The 15,183-nt window shown below is 37.0% G+C and overlaps 1 protein-coding gene across 4 annotated transcripts in view; it reads right to left on the reverse strand.

Annotated features, from left to right (window-relative positions):
* NRDC (nardilysin convertase) overlaps positions 1–15,183 on the reverse strand; it is a 93,637-nt gene that overhangs the window by 42,013 nt on the left and 36,441 nt on the right. For 2 of the 4 annotated variants that reach the window (XM_010370416.1, XM_030942860.1), the window contains exons 2-6: positions 11,149–11,437; positions 8,360–8,493; positions 7,242–7,311; positions 7,004–7,085; positions 4,926–5,079 (exon numbers count right to left, since the gene is read on the reverse strand). In XM_010370416.1, the coding sequence (XP_010368718.1) occupies positions 4,926–5,079; positions 7,004–7,085; positions 7,242–7,311; positions 8,360–8,493; positions 11,149–11,437 (729 nt within the window). The remainder of the gene's footprint in view (positions 1–4,925; positions 5,080–7,003; positions 7,086–7,241; positions 7,312–8,359; positions 8,494–11,148; positions 11,438–15,183) is intronic. The other 2 variants (XM_010370417.1, XM_030942861.1) reach the window with 1 other exon arrangement.

The following is a 15,183-nucleotide window of genomic DNA, read 5'->3' on the forward strand; positions in this document are numbered from 1 at the left end:
TTCTTCAGAGCACTGAGGTTAAGTAGTCATCTGTAAGTGTAACTCATCTTCCTTTGAAGAAAATTTTCTCGTTTATCTGGCAAAAATTTTCTATATTTCTTCTAATGTATCCTTTTGGAAGTTATTAGACTTTAATCTCTGATTTGATGTCTTACAACAAGTTCTGAAAATTTTCCAGTGATCAACCCTTCAAATGTTGTCTCTACTTCAATTTTCTCTCTCCTCCTTCTAGGACTCCAAGTAAAATATATGGGATATTTTCATTCTATCATCTATGCCTTATATTCTTTGTATTTTTAATTTTGTGCTATATGCTATATTTGGGTTATATATGTTCTTTATGCTATATTTGGGTTAATTCCTTCTGGTTTATCTTCTGGCTTACTACTTCTATCTTCAACTCTATTTACTCTTAAACTTGTCCATTACATTTTCAATTTTTCATCATAGTACAGTTCCAGATGTATCTTTTCATTTTACAAATCTCCTAGGTCATATTTGACAGTTTCTTTTTCCTTGCAATTATATTCAAATTTGTCCTTTATTTCTTTTTTTTTTTTTTTTTTTTTTGAGATGGAGTCTCACTCTGTCACCCAGGCTGGAGTGCAGTGGCACTATCTTGGCTCACTGCAACCTCCGCCTCCCAGGTTCAAGTGATTCTCCTGCCTCACAGCCTCCTGAGTAGCTGGGGCTACAGGCGCCCACCACCGGACCCAGCTAATTTTTGTATTTTTAGTAGATATGGGGTTTCACCATATTAGCCAGGCTGGTTTCAAACTCCTGACCTCGGGTGATCCACCCGCCTCGGCCTCCCAAAGTACTGAGATTACAGGCAATGAGCCACCGCGTCTGGCCTTTATTTCTCAAAAAATAGAAAGTATAATTATTTTAGAAATTGTGTGTAACTATGCCAATACTTGAGATGTCTAAGAACCTGTTTGTGTTATCTGTTCTCAATTGTGTTGTATTATTTTCCTGAGTACCTGCTTATTTTTGACTAAATGTTGGTTATTTTACTTGAAAAAATATTTGTAACAATTTAGGGCCTAGGAGGAAGGCATCTTCCTTTTGAGAGGGCTTATGTTTGCTTCTCCCAGACTCCTGGGAACACTACCAGCTCTGGCCCATGAAGCCACCATCAAGACTTCGGGTTCCCTATAATACTTAGGCACTTGGAATCTAGGCTATAACTACTCAGGATGCCTCATCCATTTCCACAAGCTGAAGGTGAAGATTCTGTATTCCCAGCTTATAATGGGGAGGGTCTCCTGTTAGAAGTGGACATCCTAAGCTTTGGTATTTGTCACTTTTACCATGAAATACTGATAAAATAAAGTTCAAATTTACTGAAAAGAGAAGATGCCGCCATGGTAAAGACGGCTTCCATGCTCACTTACTGGAGTAAAATTTTAGTCATTTCCTCAGCTGTTTAAATATTTAAATGATCCAAGATACTTATAAACAATGTGGCCTGTGTGAGGGAATCAGATTTTGCTAACCTACTAAAAACAGGTATTTAATCCATGTTATATAAGAGCATATTACACATGTATAAAGGCTTTTCATTCCTTATACATTGTAGAAGTATAATATTATAGCATTTATTATAGTATTTGCATCCTATAATGCTCTACTTATGGCAAAAATTTATGATTCGATATTCTCATTAATTTATCCTATTAATGCAGTGGCTTTCTTCTTATTAATTGGGTGTCTTTCTTTTTAAATAAAAATAAATGTGTAAAGTGATATTCTTAGATGCTGAAGCAGTCCTTGTACAAAATATATTCAGAACAACTCTTTAAAAGGAAACAAAATAAACTTCTTAATTACATTTTATATCAAATTTCATAATCTCTGAGATGGCCAGAATGTATTCATATCATACATACTATTTGCCTATCCTTTTTTCCAATAAAATCAGTTATTTTTCCTTCTTTATATATGGACATAGCTAAATATAAAGTTGTAAAAATTCAACTTGTCTTCTGCTTAAGATTTCTTCACACATACAAAGACCTGTTTGGATTTTGTAAAACTTAAGAGCTGAAAACTCTGTAACAAGAGCAAAGATGCAGTTTTCTTCAGAGTTATATAGTTAAAGTCTCCTCTGAAGGTATTGCTGATCCTGTCTAAATTTATAGGAAAGATCATCTCAGGCACCATTTGCATTGCCTTCACTAATTTATCTTTCTTTTTTTTTTTTTTTTTTTTTTTGAGACAGGGTCTTGGTCCATCACCCAGGCTGGAGTACAGTGGTGTGATCTCAGCTCACTGCAACCTCTGTTTCCCAGGTTCAAGCAATTCTCGTGCCTCAGCCTCCCAAGCAGCTGGGATTACACACCTGCGCCACCACACCCAGCTAATTTTTGTATTTTTAGTAGAGATGGGGTTTCAACATGTTAGCCAGGCTGGTCTCGAATTCCTGGGCTCAAGTGATCCGCACACCTTGGCCTCCCAAAGTGCTGAACTATAGGCATCAGGCTGCAGTCAGCCAAGATCACACCACTGCACTCTAGTCTAGGCAATGGAGTGAGACTCTGTCTTCCAAAAAAAAAAAAAAAAATAGTGGCATATGCTTCCAATTTACAGAAATATGTCCAAAAGATTTTTCCAGATCAAATTAATCTCTTAAGAAAAGAGATAATTTCTTTTTACCTTTTTTATTTTGTTTTTGAGCAGAGTCCCACTCTGTCACTCAGGCTGGAGCGTTACGGCACGATCGCAGCTCATTGCAACCTCCACCTCCTGGGTTCAAGCGATTCTCCTGTCTCAGTCTCCTAAGTAGCTGGGATTACATGCACATGCGACCAAGCCCAGCTAATTTTTGTATTTTTAGTAGAGACAGAGTTTCACCGTGTTGGCCAGGATGGTCTCGAACTCCTGACCTCAAGTTATCCCCTCGCCTCCGCCCCCAAAAGTGCTGGGATTACAGGCATGAGCCACCGCACCAGGCTAATTTTTTTTTAAATATTAGATCTCTGCCATGTTTTAAAATTTTTTTTGGTCATTTATCGTATGATTTTATGGTAATTTTTGCTATAAAGGAACTGCATTAATTTATTTAACAAATCTGAGTATCTACCAAATTCTTGATTTGCAGATGTATCAACAAAAAATAGCCAAAAATTCCTACTCTGAAGGAACTTACATTATACTAGACAAATGCGAAGTTTCTTTTTTTTTTTTTTTTAACATTTCAATCTTGCATATATCTAGAATTAGGTATAATTTGTTTCTACTTTTCTACTTTTTTCCAGTGTAGACTTTGGTTTGCAACCATAGAATCTCAAACTTCTACTATTGTACTGACAAACTTTCTAGAAAACAATTTTGCAATGAATTTCGAAAGCTTAAAGAAAAAAAACAAGTCTTAAAAATATATTTGCAAATATATTCAGCAATTTCACTTCTTAGAACTTAATAGAAATAATTAAGGATATTCACAGAGATCAGGATAGTCATCACACCATTACAGTATTAGAAAACTGGAAACAACTCAACTGTCCAATCACATGTAACTGGTTAAACATCTTATGGTACTTCTGTACAATGTAAATAACATATAATCACTAAAAATCATGTTTTATAAACTATGTAAGTTAAAATGATATATCTTGTTTAAAATTAATTATAGGCCGGGCATGGTGGCTCACGCCTGTAATCCCAGCACTTTGGGAGGCCGAGGTGGGCGGATCACGAGGTCAAGAGATCTAGACCATCCTGGCCAACATGGTGAAACCCCGTCTCTACTAAAAATATAAAAATTAGCTGGGCGTGGTGGTGCATGCCTGTAGTCCCAACTACTCGGGAGGCTGAGGCAAAAGAATTGCTTGAACCTGGGAGGCGTAGGTTTCAGTGAGCCAAGATCGCGCCACTGCACTCATGCCTGGTGACAGAGCAAGACTCCGTCTCAAAAACAAACAAACAAACAAACAAAAAATTAATTATAAAAGGGTATGAACAATATGATCAGTATACGTTAAAAAATATAGATGGGTCTATACCAAGACATCAATGGTGGTTATCTCTAGATTGTAAAATTAGAGGCAATCTTATCCTTTTTTTGCTTCTCTGTTTCTCCATATTTTCTACTAAATTCTGTTTTTTAAATGGCTGGGCAAAGTGGCTCACACCTGTAATCCCAGCACTTTGAGAGGCTGAGGCAGGAGGATTACTTGAGGCCAGGAGTTTGAAACCAGCCTGGGCAATACAGTGAGACCCCCAATTCTACAAAAAATTTGAAAATTAACTGGGGGTGGTGGCACATTCAGCCCAGGAGACTGAGGTTGCACTGAGCCATGCATTCATGCAATTGATGGCCAGTCGTATCATTGCACTCCAGCCTAGGCAGCACAGCAAGACCATATCTCTTTAAAAAAAATATATATATATATAATAATGAGTCAATAGAGAATACATTATTCATAAAATTAACAAAACCCAAAAGGTGTTGAGTTTTATTTTAATCTTTAATACAAAGACTATGTATAATAGAATAAGAGTCAAAGTGTATTTAATAGTTTAACAGCTTTTTTCTCCAAATAAAGCTTTGTCACCCAGACTGGAGTGCAGTGGTGTGAATGTAGCTCACTACAGCCTTGAATTCCTGGACCCAAGCAATCCTTCCACCTCAGCCTCCTGAGTAGCAAGGACTACAGGCACTCATCATGATGCTTGGTTAATTTTTTTTTACTTATTTTTGTAAAGACAAGTTCTCACTATTTTGCCCAGGCTGGTCTCAAACTCCTGGCTTTAAGCGATCCTTCTACCTCAGCCTCCCAAAGTACTTGAGTTACAGGCATGAGTCACCATGCCTGGTCCAAGTAAAGTATTGTGACAATTCTACAGTACAAGAATACTCTATTTACATTTGCAAAGTGTCATTAGATCATTAAAATTAAAATATATTTAGAGTTAGTTACCTGTCAAGGGCTTCCTTGAAGTACTTCCTCTGGACATCAAACTGAAAGACTGTGCGTTCACAATCAGTTGAGGCATTATCACTACCCCCGTGCTTCTTCAGGAAGGCATCAAACCCATTCTCATCTGGATATTTCAAACTACCCATGAATACCACTAAATGGAAAGAACACAAAGTCACACAACACAAAGATATAGACAATATTTTTATCATGTATGAACTTTCTTATATGCAAAGAAAACTGAAAGAAAATAGATCAACACATCAAATGGTTATGTCTGAATTTTTTTTTTTTTTCTTTGAGACAGAGTCTCACTCTGTTGCCCAGGATGGAGCACAGTGATGCAATCTTGGCTCACTGCAACCTCTGCCTCCTGGGTTCAAGTGATTCTTGTGCCTCAGCCTCCCAAGTAGCTGGGATTACAGGCATGTACCACCATGCCTGGCTAATTTTTGTATTTTTAGTAGACATGGGGTTTCACCAGGTTGGCCAGGCTGGTCTCCAACTCCTGACCTCAAGTGACCCGCCCACCTCGGCCTCCCAAAGTGCTGGGATTACAGGTGTGAGCCCCTACACCCGATACTAAATAATACTTTCTTAATTACATTTGTTTTTGTAACTTTCTATAATGCTCGTGTTACTTTTATACTAAAAAAAAATATTTCATCTTTAAAGAAAGATAAGACAAACATAAAATTTATAAAGAGATCTAAAAGAGATTTAAATCTAAATAGGTTAAATGCATCTTTTATTAATTAGATTAAAATTCAAACAAATCCACAAACATGTATGCAGATTAACTGCTACTGCTTTTACAACTTAATCTCTTTAATTAAATTTAAGGAGATTAAAATTTAAGCACAAACATATGCAGATTAATTGCTACTATAAAAATTCACAAAGTAAGAAGTATACCCTCAAATACTTTAGAAAACCAGACCATTAAAAAATGAGTAATTTAAAATAAATATTTGTAAAATAAAAATAAATATTTGTAACTATATAACATCCACATAGGGCTTTTTTGTTTGTTTTTGAGCTGGAGTCTCACTCCGTCACCCAGGCTGGAGTGCAATGGCGCGATCTCGGCTCACTACAACCTCCGCCTCTTGGGTTCAAGTGATTCTCCTGCCTCAGCCTCCAGAGTGGCTGGAATTATAGGTGTGCGCCATCATGCCCAGCTAACGTTTGCGTTTTTGTAGAGATGGGGTTTCACCATGTTGGCCAGGTTGGTCTCAAACTCCTGACCTCAGGTGATCCACCTGCCTTGGCTTCCCAAAGTGCTGGGATTACAGGAGTGAGTCACCATGCCTGGCCCCACATAGGTTTTATTTAGGCACATTCCAAATTAAATGAAAAGTTTCTATTGTTTTGTTTTTATATTAATCATGCCTTTTGAATTTCTAGTTTTTTTTTTTTTTTATTGAGACGGAGTCTCGCTCTATCACCCAAGCTGGAGTACAATGGCACAACCTCAGCTCACTGCAACCTCCACCTCCCAGGTTTAAGCAATTCTCTTGCCTCAGACTCCCGAGTAGCTGGGATTACAGGCGCATGGCACCACGCCCGACTAATTTTTGTATTTTTAGTAGAGACGGGGTTTCACCATGTTGGCCAGGCTGGTCTCGAACTCCTGACTTCAAGTGATCCACCCACCTCAGCCTCCCAAAGTGCTGGGATTACAGGTGTGAGCCACCTCACCCAGGGAATTCCCGTAGTTCTGATGCTTTGGCTGGGGGCCTTGCTAACCCTGGAAGGGACTGCCCTCCCCAGGACTGGCCATTTCCTAGAAAATGGCAATCATCTCCTGATCTGTTGGCCTTAACACAGCTCAACAATAGTGACATCTACAGTTTAAAAGTTTTCTATGTGGTTTTATTCTAATTTTCAATATAAGTACACTCAGATTAAGTTTTCCCCATGATATTCATAAATCAAGGATTTTTTCTTAGCCTTTTCTCTTGCTAAATATATCCTACTTCTACCAAATCAATTACGAATCTCTGATATCAATTCATATAAGTTCAGAGGTGGAAAAAAAACCACACACTAGGGAATGATATTTTACAAATTCTTACTGTGCTCCAAAAAGTGTGCCAGCCCCGGCAGGTCATCTGGATCAGCAAAACTCCCAACTCCAACACAAAGAGCCGCTGCAGACTGGAGTAATTAGAACACATACAAATAGTTGAGTCAACCCTAAAGGAATAATATTCACATCTTATCTTAAGGATTCATTTGGAGATGGATGCTTTCCAATAGGAGTAACAAAATTCTTTCCCTGAGAATCAGGAGGAGCAGCAAAGTGAAACTCACCAGAACTGTGTCAGTTTCACCCTGCTGCTCCTCCGCTTGCCATCCTGCCAAATGCTGAACAGGTGCAGACCTAAGGAAAAAAAGCAGAAACAGACAGAAAAAAAGGGAAGAGGGACTGGACAGCCCACCCAAATACCACTTCACGTCAGCATTTCAGAATTCTGAACCAAGTTTTTTCCCTGAATTATTAGATTTTGGAAATCTGAGGAAATAACATATCTAGGTAGATATCTCTGAAGGTCTCTAAGCAATTAAAAGCTTTTGTGTTGACTCAGTTACTAGATGTGAAACCTCTCAACATGTAACTCAGAAAATTTTGTTAAGATAGAATAAGATAACATTTTAGGAAAACATCTAACAAAAATAGTAAGTGATAAAAAAGATAAAATCGCTAGCTATTAAAAAATATAACTAAATGTTAAAAAGGCTTTTTAGTTCTTCACTTCTAATTGAAGATATATAGCATACATTACTTATCAGTATATATTCTCCCAATACTTTGGGAAAATCAGAGTTTTTAACAAAATTGATGGCCAAGAGGTACACCAAATTGCACTTAAAATTATTGTTTTTGTTTGTTTTGTTTTGTTTATTAAGACAGGGTATTGCTACGAGGCCCAGGCTGGTCTCAAACTCCTGGACTCAAACAATCCTCCCACCCCAGCCCCTCAAAGTGCTGGGATTATAGGCATGAGCCACTACACCCAAACTACTGGGGCATAATTACAGTAAGTTAAAAGCCAAAAAAAAGGAGAAAAAAACAGTCAATTTGAATCCTTGAAGACAGAAAGGTGAATTATTAACTTTCCCAAATTTGTTTTCTTCAAACTTTGAAAATGTCAATTTTACAGGGCTAACATATTTGGTAAAACAGATTGTTTTGATAAAGTTACCCTCTTAAAAAAAGAGCTTTTCAAAAATAGCATGTACCTGGCATAAAGTCTAGCCATGTTTCAGAAAATGAAAGTGTGTTTTCAGAAGAACCAAACAGCCTCACTTGATACTATAAACCCCACTTTGAAGACTTAGGCACATAAACTCAGTTAAAACATTGGGGAATATCCAGTTCTCCAAACCACAATCTAACCTGTTCTGTGATGTTTTAATAGGTGCCTAACCTGCTTTCAGCTCCAACTACCCCATAAAGATTTCTTGTCTTGACCAGCAGGGTTGAAGACATTTTTGAATAAGTTGACTTAAACCACAGTCTATCAGTCAGCTTTGACCACAGCAAAAACAGGCTCTGCAATTGCTAGAAAAGAAATTCATACTTGAGAATTTTCTACCTAAAAAATTCATACCTGAGAAATTCATACTTGAGAACTGAATTAAGAAAGCCCTGAACAAATCTTAATTCAACGTATATTATATTTAAATTTCAATCTTTTTAATTAATCAAACTTTTAAAATCAAGAACAACTTCTTTTGGAAGGAGGAAAATGGAGAGGGATAAAAAAGATGCCTCAGAAAAGTAGTTAACTTCTTAATTAGGTAAATGTTATCCAAAAAACGATCAAATATTTTTCTTCTCACTTCCTTTATTAATATTTATTAATATTTACCTTAAACAAGGTTCACAAATTTTTCAAATAAAAATTAGATTATAAAACCACTCTTAAGCCACCTCTTACCAAGGCTAATCTACTTTATTTCCTTTTCTCAGAAAGTTATTCAACAAATACAAACATTTACCACTTACGATCATGGGATGTTTCCTTTCACTAGTGAACCCATTGCTTCTGAATCAAAACAATTCGATCTCATCTTCAAACTACTTAGGTTCCACTGTCCCAGTAGGATAATCCGTAAAATTAGCGGTCAGTATCTTATAAGGATTATATCACACTGAGTTCTCAGAAAAGAAAGGTAGCATCTAAGCCATTTTAAAAATGATCACTAGACACCGACCCTGCTGCTAGAAAAGATCAACTTAGAATTTGATCTACTTAGGCAAAACAAAAAGGGGTACCAAAAAGGCTGAACACACATGTTCATTTGTCAGAGGTGATCACAATTGCTGTATAAATCTAAAGTATGCTATAATGTCTTGACATTTAAAATGCCTGTCAAAACAATTTTTACTTGTTGTAAAATGCTTTGTCAGTTAACAGGAAATATAAAGAAGTTGGATCATGGGAAAAGCTACTTATAGATAGATGGAAAGATACAGAAAAAATATATGGATAAGAAGGATTCAGTTAAGAAGTTATAACATGGTCAAGCTTAGAGCTAAAATGGGCCTCAGAATTTTATATTCTTGTTTATGGTCAGGCTTAGAGCTAAAATGGGCCTCAGAATTTTATATTCTTGTTTTAAAACTGAGAAGAAAAAAAAGAAAATGAAAACACCTAAAATCATGCAGAAAGACAGGAACAGAGCCAGAATTAGAACCAGGTTTCCTGACTGTCAGTGTTCTTTTCATTTTGTGACTTTTATAATTTCTTCCTTTCTATTAATGCTCTATTTGGAATTATGAGATCTATTTTAAGTTAAAAGTGAATCTATTAATTTCCAATCTGTTCATAGAGACCTTAGCATACAGACTATCAAGTGACATATATAGATACCTTTTCCCCCCAGTGTTTTGGTGTTCATCTCTACAGTTTTCCAAGTTAAAACTATTTAATACTTGGTCTATCATGCTACCCAAAAATAGGATCACTAATAATCTGAGTAGTAAACAGCAAAAAGCTTCTTAAAAATATGACCCAATCCAACAACTTAGTAAAAAACTGGTACAACTCCCTTTTAAAAAATATAATTTTTTCCAAGATGAATGACTATTAAATCATATCTACTACTTATACCTCAACTCTTCCCATCTTTAAGGGTGACCGCTTTTCTTCTTTTTCTTTTTTGAGACTTTTTTTGAAACAAAGTCTCACTCTATCAGCCAGGGTGGAGTGCAGTGCTATAATCAAGGCTCATTGCAACCTCAGCCTCCCTGGGCTCAGGTGACCCTCCCGTCTTCAGCCTCTCAAGTAGCAGGACCACAGGTATGCGACGCCACATCCAACTAATTTTTTTTTTTTTAATGGTTTAGAGAGACAGTGTTTCACCACATTACCTAGCCTAGTCTCAGAACTCCTGGACTCAAGTGATCTGCCCATCTCGGCCTTTTTGTATGCAGACTGTACCATGTTGAATATATTATCAACATTCAAGAAACTAGCTTTAACCAACTTTTGCTGGTCAATTCCACTGTAATGGCTCCAAAAATTATCCTCTGGGTACTCCCTACTATGAAAATGGAGGTATTCTTATTAAGAAATTCTCCCTATCAAGCCCTATTTATCTATCCACTGATTGTTGTTACATATTAAATAAGCTTAACTGCCCAGTTTCTATTTCAACTCTTCCAAAGTACTTATTTGTCCAGACCTTTGCTTTCCCATATAAAGAGCTAAACCAAACTCAATTATCTATATAGAAACTACCCACACAATAACTCTTAGAGCCCTAGGCCCATGTAAAGATTTCACACTAGCCCCATTCTTTTCTTCTTCTTTTTCCGGTCTCACCAAGGATAACATACTCTTATTTCTCTAATCCACGCTAGGAATTCTACAGCTCCTCATCTACCAGTATTTGTTTTTAAAACATATAATGTATACAAATACACATAAATTCAAATACCTCTGAGTGTTGCTTACCTCTGAGAGATACAGCTATGGGTGATTTTTATATTTTTGTTTTCTTTATATTCCATTAGTTTATATAATGAGCATTTATCACTTTTATAATTGGAGCAAAATGTTTTCAAAATGTAATCCTGATACAGAATAGACCTTTACTGAAGACCAAAAGATAAGTATATACTTCCTTTTTGCCATTAAGAAATAAAGCTTGGGTTTAGAAGTTATCCCAAAGAATTCCCAAATTAGAAGAAAACAGACATGACTCGCACCTGTTTTTCAGTAGTTTTTTTTCTAGCTTCTGCCCTCTCTTCTAATTCTTCCAATTCATTATCTTCAGTATCAAGATCATCATCATGTTCATCATCAAACTCATCTTCATCATCAAAACCCTCTTCATCATCATCTTCTATTTCAGCTCCAGAATCTTCGTCATCATCTTCGTCTTCTTCCTCCACCTCCTCTTCTTCTTCATCATCTGTTGTATTTCCTGTTTTACCTTCCATATTACTTAGGTCTGAAATCAAAAGTGCCTGCAAGCCATTCTGTAATTTGATGTATCTGGGAAAAAAACACACACACACACACACACACATTTTGATTCAGCTGTTCTTTACGCCAATACAAGTAATCAGCTTAGCAGAATTAAAAAAAAAATCCAAGTACAAGTACACAAACACACACACAGAACTAACACTATTTGTAAACTAATAAAATTGGTTGCTCTGGAGAGGGAACCCCAAAAGCTAATCCATTTTTGAACTGGAGGGAAATGAAGGTAAGAACACTTCATAATATATGCTGTTTGTATTTTTACATTTTGAACTACATAAATATACCTATTCAAAAAACACATTTTAGTAGTTAAAGATATACAACTCACCACTCGGCCTCCCTTATTTCTCATTTTGTAAGTATTTAAACATTCTATCATATCAGAAGGCTTAGCCTAAGATAAATGTATCCCTCAATATACAGAGCAGTCATGTCAGCTTAATATTAAAGCAAAATCACACAAAATTAAACTGTTGATTTTCTTTTCTATAAAATATTTGTTATATCAGTCTCCAAAGCTGCCTTTATGAACTAAAAAGCGGTTACATCTCTATGAAAATGAAATCCCCCACAGACTGGTAGCCCCACAGGAAGATTATTCTGCTTCTTTTTGAGACAGTTTGCTTTACTGCCCAGGCTGATCTTAAACTCTTGAGCTCAAGCAATTCACCTCAGCCTCCTGAGTGGCTGGGATTACAGGCATGTGCCACCATGTCAAGCTCCCGATTCTTATCTGCAAAACTATTGTGCCCAGTTTGATGACTAGGTATCTATTACAGACCACTCCCATCTTCCCCCCCGCCCTTTTTTTTTTTTTTTGAGACAAGGTCTCACTCTGTTGTGTAGGCTACAGTGCAGTGGCATGATCTCAGCTCACTGCAGCCTCGACCACCTGGGCTCAGGCAATCCTCCCACCTCAGTCTCCGGAGTAGCTGGGATCACAGGCACAGGCCACCATACCTGGCTAATTTTTGTATTTTTTTAGACAGTGTTTTGCCATACTACTGAAGCTGGTCTTGAACTCCTGGGCTCAAGCAATCCACCCACCTCAGCCCCGCAAAGTGCTAGGACTACAGGCATGAGCCACCGCATCCAGCCCCATTTATACTAATTTTTTCATGTATTTACTCAATAAGCATTTATTTAACACCTTTTACATATCAGATACCATGCTGCGTTAAGGATAAAAAGGGTAAAAACAAAATTCCTCACCATCAGGCATTGACTGTCTAATAATGAGATGATACAGTACAATACAGAATGACAGAGACAAATACAGAATGTAAGAAAGAAAGAAGCAGTCAGGGAAGGCGTCTAAGACAAGGTACACTTAAGTAAATCCTTGAAGATAAAAAGTCAAGCAAAAACTAAGAATAACATGCAAAGAAAGACAAGGAAGAGAACCTCTGGCCTAAGATGGAAAATTGAACACTGGGATTTATCTACTTTCCATATAAAATAATCACATTTAGAGCTCAGGAGTTCAAGACCAGCAGGCAATGTAACAAAACCTCGTTTCTACAAAAAATACAAAACAATTAACCAGGCATGGTGGCATGCGCCTGTAGTCCCATCTACTTAGGAGGCTGAGGTAGGAGGATGACTTGAGCCCAGGAGGTCCAGGCTGCAGTGAGCCCAGATCGGGCCACTTCACTCCAGTCTGGGTGAAAAATGAGACCCTGTCTCAAAAAATAATAAATAAATAAATAATAAAAAATAATCACATTTAAGTGATAGAAAAAAAGTTATTTTTTTTTTTTTTGGTTTGTGAGAATAAAATCATGATAGACAGAAAACAGGAAAGGACACTGTTAGCAGATCGCAAATTTTTAGAAATCATTAGAAGACATGTAAATTTGATCAGATTAATGGAGAAAACAGCAGAGAAAACCACAGACCTATAAACATGTATTTAGATACTGGTTCTTCCCAGGAAACCCTAGAAAAATTCTAAGCTTCAGATCACTAAATAAGAGCAAAGAGAGCCTCAAGGCAATAAGCTCAATTACTTAAACCAGAAGCGATCCAAGTCTACTGACAGCAGAATAAAAAAACTGTGGTATATTCATATAATGAAAATTTTCTTCACAGTAGAATATTGTAACACAGGGAAATACAGAATTCAGCAACAAACTACAACAGTGGTTAATCTTAAAAACATGAGTGAAAAAAGCAACTCACGAAAAAATACTGTATGAGTACCATTGATCTAATGCCAAAAAACAAGCGAAAGTAAACGGTGTATTATTTAGGTATACATATATATATATATGTGATAAAACTTTTTTAAAGCAAAGGAATGATAAACACAAAATGCAAAAGAGGGCGGGGCACAGTGGCTTGCGCCTGTAATCCCCGCACTTTGGGTAGCCAAGGCAGGCAGATTGCTGGAGTCTGGGAGTTCAAGATCGGCCTGGGCAACATGGCAAAACCCCATCTCTACAAAAAATACAAAAATTAGCTAGGCATGGTGCATCTATGGTTCCAGCTACTCCAGAGCTGAGATGGGAGGATGGCTTGAGCCCGGGAGGTGGAAGTTGCAGTGAGCCAAGTTCATGCCACTGCACTCCAGCCTGGGCAACAAAGCAAAAACCTGTCTCAAAAAAAAAAAAAAAAGCAAAATACTTGTTGGGGTGGGAGGGCAGGGCAACATGTAAGGATACAGAGGGATTAAAATGTTCGAGACCACCAGAAGTAGATCCTAGTTCTTAAATTGAGTAGTTTTGGATTTGTCATTCACCACTTCCAAAGAAGCTGTAAAGGCCTTCATTCTATAATAACTTGGCTAGTCAGGCCACGTACTTCTGTGCCAAACAGTCAACTATAGGAGACAGCAATATGCCACCTCAAAATACGCCTCCTTGGCATAAGGATTGTTGAACTGAAGGCAATTAAAAAGCAGATGCGGGAAAGCTCTCTGCCCTCCACTTGCCTAAAAGCAGGACATAAATTTACCCCAAAGACAAGAAAGGTTAAAAAAAAAAACAAAAAAAAAAACCCATCCCCTTTCTACCGTGGAAGAACACAAGTTAACCACCAAATACAACTTTACATCTGTATTGGTCTGGATACGACACCAAACGAATCCACATTAACAAGTTTACTAATTATGCTTTGCCTGCCATTATTTACCTTTCTACAAGTTGCTGCCCCTACAGACTCAAAGTCCTTTTTCGTTGTCTTGACACTTTTCTAAACATTTACAGTTCTTTGTTGAAGATACTATATAAGCTGGAATTAAAAGCCAACTCATTCTCTGAGTATCTCCCATATATTTATGAATTATATATGTTAACAAACTTATATTTGTTTTTCTTTTGCTAATCTTTTGTTAGAGAGGGCCATTCCAAATAATAACTTACGAGGGTTGAAAAAAAAATTATTTTCCTCCCTTACACAACCCAAGCGCAGGACAAGTTAAAATCCAAGAGCTGTTTTCCAAGAATATGAACAATCTGTCCAGAAATAAATTCTAAGATGAATCTCAGAGACACAGAATCATAAAGAGGCAGAATTTGAGGTAGTCCCAATATCTATATCAGATATCAACTCAGGTTGGGGGGGGGGGGGGGGGAAAGCCAGGGAAGGGGAACTTTACTTGGTCTTTGTAAAGTCCATTTTTTTCCAGCTTAAATTTTTCATAAATAAAAAGAACAGAAAAAAATCTAAAAATCTACTATCAAAATAATCCTATGCATTCTACTTTCAAAATAAATCACAATTCTGATAACGTCTCATCAACTCCACAGCTA

This window comes from Rhinopithecus roxellana, chromosome 12 (assembly GCF_007565055.1).
Source record: "Rhinopithecus roxellana isolate Shanxi Qingling chromosome 12, ASM756505v1, whole genome shotgun sequence".
Lineage (NCBI taxonomy): Eukaryota > Metazoa > Chordata > Mammalia > Primates > Cercopithecidae > Rhinopithecus > Rhinopithecus roxellana.